The sequence below is a fragment of the Stigmatopora nigra genome, chromosome 12 (assembly GCF_051989575.1).
Source record: "Stigmatopora nigra isolate UIUO_SnigA chromosome 12, RoL_Snig_1.1, whole genome shotgun sequence".
Classification (NCBI taxonomy): Eukaryota; Metazoa; Chordata; class Actinopteri; order Syngnathiformes; family Syngnathidae; genus Stigmatopora; species Stigmatopora nigra.
The window spans coordinates 5,074,931-5,091,317 of NC_135519.1; the positions used below are offsets into that span (position 1 = coordinate 5,074,931).

Genomic DNA, 16,387 nt, shown 5'->3' on the forward strand with positions numbered 1-16,387 from the left:
AAGACAAAGCAACAACATTCTTTGTGATTGAAGTGTTGTAGTAATTACTCCTATGCTACATTTAGAGGAAATTGTCTACAAATATCGTGCTTTAAAATCTGTGTTCATTATTTTGAGAAATAAAAGCACTCAAGCCAAGATATCATTGAAAACGAGCCACTTTAAGGTTAACATTTAGTTAAAATTTGGCGGAGATAAGTGAACACTTTGATCATAATTGTAGCACCTCTGTGTGACGGGGCCTCTCACACACCCCACCTCCCCTTCTTTACTCAAAAACCGTTGTCAAACATGTTTACTTCCTGTATTTGCTCCAATCAACAAGCCTTGAGCCTTTGTGTAATCTATTTTATCTTATCAAGTGCGGCATAGACTTTGTTTGTCGCATGAGATAACTTTAGCCATAGTTTCCTGTTAAAAAAAAGCAATAAACGCTCAATGACCTTTTCTCAATACTCAAGAACCTTAAAACAATAACGACTCATAACACACAAGTCGTTATTGTTACCAGGAGAGATGGGTTTAAAGGGGTCTTAAAAATGTGGTTGGTTTTAAACAAATACATTGTTGAATATAAATCAATTTGCTGAACTCACTGCGACACTAAAGCTCCGTAGATCATTACAGTTTAAGTACTGGAATACTATGCAACTACATTAGTGCAGCACAGTAACAATCTATGTTTGGATTTGTAAATGTTTGATACATCTTCCTATTGTGCTGATGAGTGCAATGGGGGAGAGTGCTTTGTCCAGTCCCATCACACAGCATTGTGTTTGGGGTTATTACCCTATGGGAGGTCCTAAAGCTGACGAGTAAGCGCCAACCCCCTTCTACCTTTTTTACAGAAGTCACTCATTCCGATGTTGATCTGTCTCTGCAGACAAGACAATTGCAACCACAAAAACAAACAAAGAAAACAAAAGAAAAGTAAAAACAGCAGACTGTGCAATTTGCATGACTTGTCATCCTTTCACAAACAGCCTAAATTGACTGCTGACCAAGGTCCCTTGGCTTTTCAAAGCAGCAGGATGCCGGCCCCTTCAGCTTGTTGCTATTGTGTGTGTGTGTGCATGTGCATGCATGTGAGTGCATGCGTGCGTGGTTGCTTCCACTCCCAGGAGATGAAGGGGTCAGCCTGTTCCTCAACATCTGGAAAATGCATTGGGAAAGGATAACACCCAACATAACATGGTTGGAGTATTGCATTTAACTTATCTAAACACACAAATTTGCTTAACCACTAGACCATTTTCCTTTTTTTCCCCCTACAAAACCGTACATATACGGTATTAAATAGAATATATATGAAATAACTTACGAGTTATTGTTCAAAAAGGTTTTAGTGCTAGGAATATTTCGCTTTGGCGAGCCAGTACTGTGTAAGCAAATTAGCTAGACAATTTAACAAGTGGGGCATGCCTTCTACTAACCACAGCCAGAACAAACCATGGAATATCTACAAAAAAAAGTACATAAAACAAACATCCATAAGCCGTTTTGCAGACAATTACTGCAAAGCAATGGGCACTGTTGCAAGAACATAGCTAAATAGACCGATATTACTAAATTAGTAAATAATCTGACATCCAAAATTAACGAAATTGCACCAAGATTAAAACTGCACCCTTGGTAAAATAAGGCACCAGTCCCCTTGAACAAAAGGTAAACAGGGCAATAGATTTCCCCTTGTCTGAAGATAACTGAAATCTAACACCCACGTCCTCCAATGGGGCTCTTTGTATGTCTGAGTGCAGGTCAATCAACAGTTGCTGACAGATTTGTCTGCAGTCGATTTTAGAGAGGAAGCTGAGCTGAGGTCAGTCACAGGTTTCCCTCCCTTGTCACTCCCTTGAAAAGGATCAAATCAGGATGTCAGAGATTGACCTTTTCTCACCTATTTCTTTTTCTGGCGTGAAACACCTGGGTCAAAATGACAACTTAATTAAACTCGCTAGACAAATGAAGCTGAAGGCTTATTCACACCTGCTCTGTCTAGTCCGGACCAAACCTAAAAAAAGTTTGTAGTGTGAATGCAAACCAGCCAAATCTGGTTCTGACCAAACAGCCTGCCCAAGACCTTGCCAGAGGGGTGGTCTCGGTTCACTTTATATATAATAGGGACCACACCCTTGCAATCTTGGTGGTACGGAAAATGAATGGAATTTGTGTAAACAATAAATGCCTGGCAACAAGAAAATTCCCCATCAACATAATCTATGATCTCGCTACTAGAGCAGATAAAAAAAACAGTGTTAAAGGTCACTAACATGCAATTCTGCATTTTTTAATCATCTGCCTCTTCTTCAGCTCAAGAGCGTGATTACTCGACCAGTCCCTTGAAGCTTCCCTCTCATCTTCACATCTGCCAACTGTTGTTTTCTCCTTTCCTCCACTCCACCTGGTGTTAGTTACTAAGTACTGCATGGTTCTATGTATTTTCCAGAAGGCAAATGCAGAGGATGGGGTGAGAGAAAGAGAGAGAGCGAGAGAGAGAGAAAGACATGCAAGGCAAAGACTCCGCCTCCAAATGACATCAGCGCTCCATTGGAGCAAAGCTACAGGCAAACATAAGTCCACATTTGTTATTGGGACCAATACGTGCGCGCATGTCCTAGCACAACTTCCACAGAGGGCACCAGTAAACATCATAGTGGTGCTACAGATAAATCCAACTCGCTTTGGCCTCGTGAGTGAAGAGGAACCGATTTGGGATTTGTATTGAATCCGCACAACTCGGACTGGATTACTTTCAACCAGCTGCCTTGAACACCCACCCAGAGGATACCTGTAACTTTCAGAGGGGGGTTTTGTTTTGTTTTGGGTTTTTTTTGTTTTTGATTTTATTTTTTTGCTGTTGCATTTTGAGGTGAGTCAAATTTTGCTGTCCAAATGGATTGGATTTTTTTTTTTCATAGTGTCCTTGATGATTGAATGATGTGAAAATAAAAATCAGAAAAATTAACCAGGCTTTTTTATTAAAATTTACATCTACATGCCCGATTAGGAATGATGCGGTACTGAGTTTGGTTGTATGGCAGGCAAGCTGCGGGGAGAGGAGCTCAGATGATATAAAATAGTTATACTGAGCAGTCTTTCTTATTAGGTTGGAACACGACTAAATAAATCTGATTTGGATTTCCCTTGTTTCAATGACATAGGATCGAATATGCTCTTTTCACCCAGTAGAAATAGTGACGAACCCCATTTGTGCCTTTCATCACAGCAAGTGTCAAATCGAAAGGGGCTGACGTGGTGGAGATATGTTATGCAGGCGTCTGATCCTTTGATCAACGAATACACAAAGCTCAAAGAATTGGGAGGGGGGTCTTATTGTGGTTTTGAGAGCCTACCGGCGCCACAGCTCCTCTAGACACCGCGATGTGCATGTTGAGTTGCAGCGCACATCCCGCAGCGATACGCACGGAGAGCCAGCTGGACAAACTCCGCTAAATGCGTCTCTGTCGGGACGGCTTTTGTGCGGCTCCCACCCACGTCCTGACATCCCTCTACATTGACATGTAAGGGGGGGGGATAAAGAAAAAAAAAAAAATCGCACTCAGGAATCATTCCATGGTGCATTATATGTTAAACTGATTCTCTCCTGCTATGGACCTCCCGGACATAAAAATATTGCGCTGATCTGGAAAAGCACATAGCCGCTAGGTGATTGAAATTGCCTGCCTGTGAGAACAATAAACCTTGAATGCATTTAAACTGGGACGAGTGACAGTGAATGATCAATGTTATTGATGGATTGGACGTCTAGTGGCGTCAATGGCAGCCAGTGCCTTTGACATAACATTATAAATATTCCGCGTATGTGCAAATGAGTCAATTCCTTTCGAGCATGTACGTCTTACTGGAAACAGCATTGCAGAGGCAGCTGTTAATCCAATTTCACACAGCCTTTATCTTCATGAGACAATAAGGTCATCCGGTCTTAAACCAATAACAGATATAGTAAAGTGCATCAGACAACTCTAATTACAAAATAGACAATTGCCTATTTGTGACTGAAATGTGCACATATCAAGTTGAATTTGAGATATTATCTAATTACGTCTCGTATCAACACATTTGACAAAAATAAATTCAGTTCAATATAGACAGTAGAGCAGATGAATTGTCTTCACTGATGACTGCCTCAGGCTACATTTCCTCGCCAATTGCTTTCATTTTAGATTAACTGCTAACCAGGTCACGAGAAACACACCAGACTGCATAACACACAGCATCAAAGTATCTCCAAACGACAAGGCCAAACCCTTACTTTTAAAAGTAACTCCAATTCAGCATCAGATGATCAATCCTCAGCTTCGTCATTTGTTCTGCCACTAAATTGTGTTACCATCTATTCTGAAAACCAAGTCTCAGACAAAGATAACCATTGAAAGACTGCAATAAAACAGCAAAATAACCTTTAGAACCAATTTGCCTGAACAAAGTAGTGAGGCTAAGAGGGACGTTGACAAATCCCTTTATTGTAAGTGGGTGCCTGGCCTCTAGGCTAAGATGTGCTCCTCCATTGCAGCTTAGCTTGTCACACACATTCTTGTATATTTTCACACACATCTTGTGGTGCCTACCACCCCCATGTGGGGAAAATCATTGCAGCTGCTACAGATCTCTCCTTTCAGTATGGAAGAAAAGAGAGCCCCCTGCCTGTCCCAGGCCTTTCTCAGTTCACTGGGCCACCAAAAGTATCATCTGTTCGGCCCATCCCTTCGGGAAGCCAGAAATTCTTTATATATCAACATTGGTTGAAATAACTGAATAAAACACTTCCATTTAAATATAACCAATGACCAGCAATTGGCAATGCAGGCATTTACAATTATGAAACATTCGGAATGACTAGAAACAAAAAGTCTATTTTATAGGACCCATATTTTACACTGAATCGGAGCTAAGCATAGAAAATAAACTTGGAATATAGTCTGTTGTGGCCAATCCATCACACAACTAGCGTATTGGTTCAAAATGAATAATCAACAAACACTACAAACACCACTTATTTCCCAGAGGATCCGTACTGTAGAGCAAAATTAATTTGCGGTCTCATGAATAATTTAGCTACCCTTTACAACTTCGACAGTCTTTCCACTCCTAAAAGAAAGATTTTTTTTTTTTCTATTAGAATTTTCAAATGTCTCCTTTGTGTGACATAAAGTACGTGCAGGGCATCTAAAAGTCTATCATGCTGTTATTGCCAAATAATGTTTATGTGTGTAAACTCACAATAACTTTCAATGTCCAGCCTTTTGTGCACATGCCAAGTTTTCACGATAAAGTTATTCCAAACACAAGTTAAATTAACTTTGGCATTTAACATGTCAAAACCTCTTGTCTGGCCTGAAGTTTGTATTCAAATAATTTGCAAAGATGTCTGTCTCAAGAGATATTCAACTTCCTGGCCCTCAAAACAATTAATTGTGTATTTATACATTAGTATGTTTGTTGAATTACTTGAAGTGCTTTTGTAGCAAGCAAGCTGCCTCAGGCCTACTTGCCTGTGGTAGCAAACAATGGAGGAGGGGCTTTTTCCTGGAACCCGATGACTGCCGGAAAATAAAATGTGGAATAACAGTTACCCAGCAGCCAAAATAAAATAAACACCCTGTAAAAATAATAATAAAAAAGTGGGATTTCGGAGTAATTCATTCTAAAAGAGTGTAGGTCACCCTTGCCATCTACAACATGCTTAATCCAATGTCATATCTATATGACAATCCCTATTCAACTTCCATAATGGAATTGGTATAATTTGTATTGTACATTATTTTATCAGTCACTATTAGGTGACAATACTCACAATTTCTCACCAATGCCTAAAACAACACTCTAAATTGGCTGTGGCCCTTCTCACTGATTTATACAATCTAAAAGTTTGTACTCAACAACATACTTTTGACAAAAATATTGTTATCGCTTAAAAATGAAAGGAAATTATTATTATTATTATTATTTTTTTACAAACGTATTGTTCATAGTTTGTGAAGAAGGGTGGGCACAGTCGACCACAGGGATGGATGCAAGAGTCTTTTTCCTCCTCATATGAAATTCAAATGGACTGGCTAACAATGTGAGCACTGACTGGATAATCCCTTTATCAAATCAGGAAAAAAAAAAAGAGTCCTGCACTTCTTTTCCTTTTTTAAATCAGCAAGATTTTGACTAAAATATGCAGATACTCAACAATACTTGAATATTTCTATATATTTTGTAAGCAGTGTGATTGCCCAACCACGGTGAAAAAAAACTGCAAAAATGAGTCAGTCGAATGTAAACTGCATTTTGTCAACAATATTTCTATGCAAAAATAATTTAGTTTGCAAATAGAAATGAGTTTAGATCAACAAAATCAAAAGGTAAAAACAACTGTGTTAAAACTACTATGTTACTAAGTGGCTTTCTCTCTCATTTTCTTCTTCAGGACAACTTTTGAAGTGTGATAAGAGCCCAACATGAATCGAGCTCAACATTTGTGAGGAAGAAGGGGGGGCTTGGCCCAAAACGATAAGCACCTTTCACCGGTTTTCTCCTTAGGAGAGGAAACAGCGCTCATCCAAAGCCGGAACCAGAGTCTCGGATTAATGTACATACAAGCCTGACAAGGGACAAGAGGATTCTGGTTACCTCTACGAACTGGAGTACACCAGCGAGCAGGTCTTGATTGAGCCTATGGCACGGGGGATCGGCGTGGCTCAGACCAGCTTTGTGTCAACTCATCATGCATGCTGGGCCTGATTGCAGAAAGGACTGTATGCTAAAGCCAGCAGGATTGTTTTAACTACAGATAAAACATAGTCTACAGTCATGGCTACTGATCTTGACAAATTCAACACCCATTAGGATTTTTAATATTACTCTAGAGAGCACAGGCTTTGTCAGTGAGAGGGGATGCTTATTCGAGGGGCTTATCTGCCATGGTAAAGGCAGTGAAGGCATGAACCTCTGACAACAGAAGAGGTCAACGTCCAAAAAAGGATCAACTCTACAAACACTGACCAGTCAGGATATCATCCCAAATCCCTCACAAAAACATTTCTTTTCACAAAGGATAAGAAAAGAAAATCTTGATTGGATTTTTCAGCAATCGGCAAGGATTTACCACCTTTCAGAAATCAGGTATGGGAATGTGTGTGCCTTTCCAATTCTTTGAAAATATATGTATGTAAAATATATGGATTTAAAACACAAAGTAAATATACACAAGGAAATGCAATGATTTGTATGTGTCACACTACAATTAATTTCATGTAGTAACCAGGAAAAAAATAGAGTAGAACTTTATACATCTTAAAAAGTTTGGGGGAAAAAAATAATGCAAATGACCAAATACTAAAAGGATTATGCCAACCGTTGGACAGTGACCCAACAAAGCAGGACTTTGTTTTCTGTTTCACTATGTCGCAATGAAAGGGAGCCTTCATTGCTACAGAAAAAAAGTGAGACAATCAATGCCATTAAATTCTACATGCCTTGTTTGCATTAAATCCATGGGACAGAGGTTCAGTTCAATACAATCCTATGAGCTAAATTTACTTTAAAAACTATTTATTTCATCATCCGCATATACTGCTAAAAAGGAGGTGCGATAATAGTATGCTACTGATATTATACAAGTATTTTAAGCATGGGTGCATCAGTTATCATTCATAAACAATTTAAAGAGCTATTGTACTTAATATATAAAGTGCTCTAAGCAGGATTTCGAACCCAACACATCTAAGAACAGGAATGTGGCCTTCTCTTAAAGGCCTTGTGCATTAAATGTACTCTTGTGTCTCCTCCCCAGGGGCTCTTGAGTGATTAGACTGCCTGGCAGCTCGACTTCAAGATGGTACGTCAATGCAAGGCCTTTATCCTCTCCCTCATCAGGGTTGGACTGCTGCTGGGCCTTGCTAACCCACTAGTGACCTCTGCTTCATGTCCCTCTTCCTGTCGTTGTGATGGGACCTTCATCTACTGTAATGACCGTGGCCTGACTTCCATCCCTACTGGTTTACCCCTAGATGCAACAGTGCTCTTCCTGCAAAACAATCGCATAAAGAGCTCGGGAATTCCCTCAGACCTAAGCAGGCTCATTAATGTGGAGAAGATCTACCTGTACTGCAACAATCTGGATGAATTCCCCACTAACCTTCCTCTCGGTCTGAAAGAGCTCCATCTTCAAGAGAACAACATTCGAATGATTACACACGCAACTTTAGCCCAGATACCTTACATTGAAGAACTTCACCTGGACGACAACTCTGTATCTGCGGTTAGCATCGAAGAGGGGGCCTTTAGAGACAGCATTCACCTTAGGTTGCTTTTCCTCTCTAGGAACCACCTAAGTACTATCCCGTCAGGTCTACCAATGAGTATTGAAGAGTTGCGCTTTGAAGACAACCGCATCTCGTCAATCTCAGAACAATCACTACAAGATCTCATCAACCTGAAGAGGTTGATATTGGATGGAAACCTGCTCAACAACCGTGGAATTGGAGAGATGGCTCTTATCAATCTGATTAACCTTACTGAGCTCTCACTCGTGAGGAACTCCCTGACATCCCCGCCAGCCAACTTGCCAGGAACAAGTTTGGAGAAGTTGCAGTTACAAGAGAATCACATTAATCGGGTACCACCTGGGGCTTTTGCCTTTCTTCGACAACTGTATCGTTTGGATCTATCTGGCAACAACCTGAGTAGTTTGCCGCAAGGAGTATTTGAAGATCTGGACAATCTCACACAGCTTCTACTTCGCAACAACCCCTGGCAATGCAATTGCAGGATGAAATGGGTGCGCGACTGGCTCCGGACATTGCCGTCAAAAGTAAATGTACGAGGATTTATGTGCCAGGGCCCTGATAAGGTAAAAGGCATGGCTCTCAAAGACTTAACCACAGACATGTTTGACTGCTCAGACTCAGACTTCATTCCTACATACGAGACTAGCACAGTCTCCAACACTTGGCGCCCCTCACAGCCTCAGTGGCCGTTGTTTGTAACCAAAAGGCCTGGAGTGAAGGGACCAAATATGGGCCGGAATTATCATGACACCACAATTTCATCTGGCAGAAAAATCATCACTATCAGTGTGAAGTCAAGTACTGCAGATACAGTACACATCTCATGGAGGGTATCACAACCCATGACGGCCCTCCGGCTCAGCTGGCTAAAGCTGGGACACAGCCCTGCATTTGGTTCCATCACAGAGACGATTGTACAAGGAGAAAGGACAGAGTACTTGCTCACTGCGCTGGATCCAGAGTCATCCTACAGGATATGTATGGTTCCCATGGAGACCAGCAATATCTACCTTTCAGACGAGACCCCCGTTTGCATAGAGACGGAGACCGGCTCTCGTAAATCTTACAACCCAACCACAACTTTAAACAGAGAGCAGGAGAAAGAGCCTTACAAAAATTCCAGCCTGCCTTTGGCTGCCATTATCGGAGGCGCTGTCGCACTTTTGGCAATAATCATGTTGGCATTGGTGTGCTGGTACGTTCACAGAAACGGATCCATTTTTTCCAGAAACTGCACGTACAACAAAGGCCGCCGAAGAAAGGATGACTATGCCGAAGCGGGCACCAAGAAGGACAACTCGATTCTAGAAATAAGAGAGACTTCTTTTCAAATGATACCTATCAACCAGCTTCCTGCGTCTAAGGAGGAGTTTGTGATACACACCATTTTTCCACCTAATGGGCTGAGTTTATACAAGAGCCCACACAACGAGAACAGTATTAACAACAGAAGTTACAGAGACAGTGGAATACCAGATTCGGACTATTCGCATTCATGATATTGCACATGCGTGTTGTAGACAGAGTGGTAAGACTTTTACAAAACACTGGATCTATAGGACTAAGGGATCAATGTTATGTACATTTGACACATAATTTATATTTAAGGACATTTTATGAAGACTGAAAAGGTTCCATCTGCAGGCCCTCACTGAACCAGCGGGTATAATACTGCAATTATATTTTAGGGATTTGTAGTAATTTGTACTGTATTTCCTTGGCTTAAAATGATCGACCAATTATAAAGAAACTATGTTCTGAAATATTATGACTTGTCAACTGTGAAAGTGGGTTTTCATTGCTGTGTTGAACAATCAGATTTTAGAAAACATTGTAGTACAAGCACAGGTCATTATTTTCACTTTGTGGCTGTCTGAAAAGCAAAGACAAAAATTGTCATAAACTAAAGTATAGTTATATAAATTGTTTAAAAAAATCTCTATATATATTACAATCAGACATGTTGCCCTGTTACGAAAAATAAACAGTGAGGTGTCTCATTTACTACTGATCAATAATATTTTTAAAAGTTTTCATGTGATACAAACAGCTCCAGATGATGTGCCATGATTTATTTCTCAACATTTTTGGGTGTATACTTTATGCACGTTTGTTTGCAAGTTTGAAACACTGCAGAGTAGCCATTAAAGGACTCCTTTAATTTTTTTGTTATTGTTTTTTTATTATTAATTTTTTACATTTTTTTAATTTTACTTATTTTTGGGGGTTTATTGTCCATAGCACAGGGCAGATAAAGCACATCGACTAAACTGGACTCTTGGCTCCTCAAAACCAGAAAACTGGACAGCCTGACACAGAACCCCACACAATCTCTATTAGTACGTGTCAACAATAGCCAAATGACAATGGTGGCATTCTTATGTACTGTGTAACCTTTGTCATCTGCGTCAGAAGGCCAAAAATACATGATTGGTATAATGGCCGCTTAAGATCACTACTCTTTTGTATTTTCAAAGTGAACACGTTTTTGTTGCCACAATTTGAAATTACCTGTTATTCATGTAAAAAAGAAAAAAAAAACAAGAAAAAAAACAAACCAAAGTGCATTGTATGCCCTTTGGCCAGTCTTGTATGTGCCTTGATCCAATGCTTATTGTATTTAGCTTTTTAAGGAACCAGTGACTTTTTTTTTTAAATACACACTTGAATATGAAAAGTATTGGTCATATTACAGAATAAAAAAATATGAATAAAAACAACACTGATTCCATATTACTTCACATCAGCTAATATTGGAGAATAATAGTTTGAATTATCAAGTCATTCATTTTTATCTTAATTTTGGTCTGATATATTCTGCTTTGTTTCAATAGTACATTAAGATATACTGTTGACTAATTAGTCTCAGATTATTAAAAAAATTGTATGTTTGTCGTTGTAGCTTTTTAGGGGCGGGAAACATCACATTGAAAATGTTGCATTGACAATAATATGAAATTGTCTTTTGAGTCATTGTAAAACAAAATGAACCGAATGAACTAATGCACTGAAAAAGATCAACCCATTGACAAACACTCAGGTTTTTGTGCTAAACAACAAACAAGGCAAATGGTCAAAGGAGCAGTCAATCGTTGTGGCATTCTATGAAAACACAGAGCACCTTTGCACAAATGCATAGTGCAAAATTGATGAACCCGACTAACGATGCCCCTTTGTGACCTCACTTATCATGAGTGACTCCTGACCTGATCTGATCAGTCACTTTAAACAATTCCTTAATTACTCCCACAAGCTCGCCGGAGGTCAACCAAGGTTGAGCAAAAGACAAAATGTGGCATGCATTTTTCTCCTTGTGTGACATAGTGCAGGCAACTGTTTCTCTTTTATATAGTGAGCGATTACCACTACGGTGCAGCTGCAGTGCTGCTGCAGGGTCCTACTATTCATTTAGGAAGGTGCTGGTAAGGAGGATGGATACATTTGCATTTCTATAGATCCTAGTATGGAATCTGGTATTACGCCATGACCCCTTCCTGACCAACAACAGAGTTATTTCTGCAACAGTACGAATCGAATATATCTACAGGTCCAGTTAGAAGTCAGATCACGCAGCATTTTTAAACTAGACATTTGAATCCAATAGTCATAGTTTTGTGGAGCCTACAATTTACAGCTTGGCAAAATAGACTCAACAGAAAATCCCTGACTTTCTCTTTTAACCAAAAATTGGATCTATATTTTTTTTCCAACCCTCCTTGCTCTGGGAAGTGTTAAAGAAAATGATTTCGTATGTTGAATAAAATCTCACTCCTACGTATGCAGACTAAAAATGGGCTTTGTCAGTCTCACGTACAAGATTTATCTGTAAAAGAACAGAGTGGCCATTAAGAGATGCCAATGGTTGAGGTGTTACTGTGTTGAGGACTTGTCCTCTCTTCCCTAGCTCCTAACAGCTTGCCCCACCCCTTCCTGAAAGCCAGAAGGCTCTCCATCACTTTAAGCAGTGACCTGAAACCACAGGGCCAAAAAAACCTCAGCAGAAACCCCTCCATCGTAATGAATTCAATTTTATGCTTGAGAGCACAAGCCTTGCACATACATCCATTGCAACTGTAAATTATTTGACATTAATACTAATTAACAAGAGCTGTCAATATCAAGACTCGGGCTCCCTAAAGGAAGGCAGCCCCCACATAGTAATGGCAATGTATTAGAACTGACATATTGTGAAATACAACATCCGCCATTCTCATGGAAAGCAAACTGTCAAAAACAGAAGCAAGGGGGTGGGTGGCATTCCATTAGACTGTAAAAAAGGTACACACAATATTTGAAACTATCCATATAATTGACTGTACTCAATGGAAGCCATTAATTCCTGTCCCCCATTAAGTGGTTTAAATGATCCTGTAAAAGGCCATACATCACCCACTGCCCTTTATGAGATCACAGCCACATCCTCCTCACAACTTAATCGACCCTGCGTCTCATTCTGCTTCCATTTCTGATGGAGTGGAACATTTGTTTCATTGCTAAAGGTTTGAGCGGTACAACCTCTCAACCACTCCTGGTAGTAGATCTACATGTCAGCAGTGGCAGGCCATGCCACCTCTTCAATCCATTCTCTACTCTCTTCATTTAACGATGGAGAAGATCAGCACCACAAAGTATTTCAAATGTTGACAGCCCAATCCGAGGGATATTTTTCTCATTGAATATCTAATAAAACCAATTGTCAATGTATAGCCGAATGATAAAGCACAAATCAAGAATGGTAGTGATCCATGATTAATTTCAATGGCCAGATTTACAGTCCAGTTACAAAGCAAATGCATTAAACTATTGGTATCACAAAGCACAACAATTTGGCTCTAAGTATTCCATCCAACTAGGGTATTGCCAAAGCGACAGTAAATTCTTATGACAAACTTGGCATACACATTTCTACACCGCACGCCCTTTCTGTCACTACAACTCAATCAGAAGGAGCCAGGAAAGGCACAGTAAGCATGTCACGCGACTATTATATTAAACTACAGTTTCCATAGAACTCATCTAATGGTTTGTTTACAATGATAAAGCTGAGAAACTACAAAGGCACATTCCCCTACAGGTTGTAGGCTGGCAGCAAATGGCCACCTGGTCCCAAAATAGTACTGATGTGACACCGTTGGTGCCTTTTGTGTAAAGTCACCAGAAGTTGTCAATGACACTCCAAGCTCAGTCATTAATCACACATTCGTCTCATTGGGTGTATACATGACATAAGGGCAGGGTTGCAATGGAAGGGTTTTGTGCCCAGTAACATGGACTCTCACCCCTGGAGACCCATTGGACTTGAATGGAGAAGGGTCTTCCACTTTCATGTTACTAGGTCACTAATCAAATTATGGTCATATCAGGGACAGCACACAGGACAAGAGAATTCATTTAGCATCCTTTGCTCCCATCTATTGTCTCTTTGCCAGGGCACCACAGGGTCTTAGCTCAATGAATAACCCTGTCTCTTAATTTATTTGAGTTCTTTCAAATGTAGGCATGCCATTCTAGACAGAAATTGATTTAATTTAACAATGAGACTGATGATTTGAACCTCTGATGACAGGGTTATCTCGGCAATAGCAACTACCCAAATGTAAATCATTTGTATATTCCATTTGACCAAGGTTTAAAACTACCCAAGGTGAATGTCAACTAAAATATGTCAAATAATTGAATCAAAAAAATTGATTGAGAGATTTGTATATTTGTGGCCCCTGTAGTGACAACCTCACACTATTGCATTTGGAGACATTTATATGGGTTTTTTGAAATTTACCATGTCATTTATGTATGTGCACCACAGCCCCAAACGGATCCTGGACTTTTGCTGTGCAGCCTTTTAAATAATCCCTTGATGACAGATTGGATCTGGCAGGCTATGTATGTCTTACGGCTGGGGGTGAGGGGCTAGTGAGGATTGAGGGACATGGCAGTGAGGATAATGTCAAACGCACCCGGCAGTGCAATGCAGTGAGCAGCAGGTCCATACTTGGACAGGTGCTCCTTTTGAGGTCATTTAGTCACTAAATCCTTCACCACAAAAATACACTGTCAATCATCACATTTTGAGTCCAGAAAGGCCAGAAAGAAAACATTATGGCTTAGGTGGATTTATAAGTGAGTACAATGCAAGTACATAATAACTTTGGGCCTTGAAAATGTCTGTCCTAATTTCCAGTCTCAAAACTTGATCTGAATTTTAAATTATCTGCTTTAATTTGGGTTTCCCAGCATGTTATATTTTCAATACAGATTTATTTATTTTTTTTGCTGTGAAGAATTGGACATTTTGATACAAAGTTGAGTCATAACCTTGACCCTTCTGAAGAAATTCTTGACAGATGCAAATTTTTCTCTGAGGATGATTAATGGAAACCTTTGTGGTAACTATTGTTTAATGCCTCAAGTCGGCCATGGTGGGTGGTTACACACCCTGGCAGTGACGTTAATTGCAGGATTGCCTATCAGTGCTTAACCAAGGCCAGATAGAATATTAAACACCATGACGGTGAACGGTGTCATGAACTCCCTATAATGGAATTGCACCAAAAAAATCCAAATGAGAAAAGTCAAAGTAGTGTTTCCCCCAGAAAAATTACTAAGCCTGGCAGAGAATGTATAAACTAGATTTAAAGGTAGACTCTTACAAACTGGCTGTTTGGATATACAATTAAAAAAAAAAATAATGCAATGCGATTAAGAGCAAGGCCAAAGAGCCGGGGGCTTTTTTTTTATGTGTGTTTGGACATAGCACAAACCTAAGCCTGAATCAATTAAGAATATTATAGTAATATTATTTTAATAACATCAACACATTGGCAGACAGATTAGGTGCACATAAAGGTTGTCCGTGCTTGAATGATGAATGGCACCAACTCGACTCACTAAAAGCCATTAATATTTCACAAAACGTGGTAATGAGAGCAACTGCTCTTCGTTATGACTAATGGATAAGTAGTATTGGCTGGATAATACAAGCAAAACAAAAGGCTTCATTTAAGGTTGTTCATTTAAGCAGCTGCAATTAGCAGGTACTGCAGCAGATTACAGTGGGTGAAAAATAGCAATATACTTCGATCCACCACCATGAAACGAAATAAAGCCGATGTGCTTCCATGTCAGGTAGTTCTTTCATTCTCGACATGGTAAGTATTATTATCAAGGCCGTATTGTTGACCTGTTCATAGGGAAATGGTGTCAAAAGTGCAGCATAATTTCTCATACAAAATATGATTAACAACATAAGGGATGAAGGACAAAAGAGAAATGAACAAAACGGCAGAAAGATCTTAATTTAAGTATTTGCTCACCCAAACCACTATAAATGTTGTTCAATGTGTTAAATGGTAAAACATGCTCATTTTATGAGAAAGTCATTATATTTTCAGCCTTACGTGTCCATAGTATTCATTTCCTCGAGTAAATGTGCAAAATGAAGGTGAGAATACCCTGATTACATTAGTATAATGTACTTGATGCTGTAATTTCACTATTGGTCCTCATTGTAGTTGGCAAGCTTCATTGGTCTTATCCTCCAAAATAGCACTTTCAGGGCATTGCCAAAGGACTATCAAGTGCTAAAACCCATGCCGAGACCAGCGCCACACACCATAAACCCCTAATATTAATTAACATGCGTTGTTCACGGACTTTATAGGGCGAAGCCATTTTAATGGACACGATGAACAAATTCAGAAGGACCACGACACAGTAGGAGAAAAAAAAGACAGAAGAAGCAAAGAAAAAAAAAAAACGGGGCCACAAGAAGTTCAGCAAATGGCACAGTCCAATTTTTGGAAAATTAAATAAGTTGAAAATGCTCAGGTTATTACCAGTCTTTTAAGAGTCCGACTTTAAAGGAAGATATAAAAGCTGTGTAAAAGCAACATTTAAATGTGTACTGTCCTGCTAGGAATACTATGATGGGGTGTATGGGTATAAAAAATAAAAAAAATACTCAGTGAAGAAGTGTTTAAAAGGGTGCATACAGTAAGTAGACACATGCACCCAGACAAACATTTTCCAATTAAGTCTCAAGTAGGATTTTCATTAAGTACTTCCAAGAAAGAGTCTGTCGACTCTCCGTC

General features: G+C 39.6%; 2 protein-coding genes across 2 annotated transcripts in view; one reads left to right on the top strand and one right to left on the bottom strand.

Moving 5' to 3' along the window:
• Nucleotides 1–16,387, bottom strand: part of macrod2 (mono-ADP ribosylhydrolase 2) — a 223,478-nt gene that overhangs the window by 195,015 nt on the left and 12,076 nt on the right. The window lies entirely within an intron of this gene.
• flrt3 (fibronectin leucine rich transmembrane 3) lies at nt 2,542–11,017 on the top strand. The gene is made up of 3 exons (XM_077730161.1): nt 2,542–2,869; nt 6,437–7,131; nt 7,802–11,017. Exon 3 carries the CDS (start codon nt 7,844–7,846, stop codon nt 9,794–9,796), a length of 1,953 nt encoding a protein of 650 aa, XP_077586287.1. The 5' UTR covers nt 2,542–2,869; nt 6,437–7,131; nt 7,802–7,843; the 3' UTR covers nt 9,797–11,017.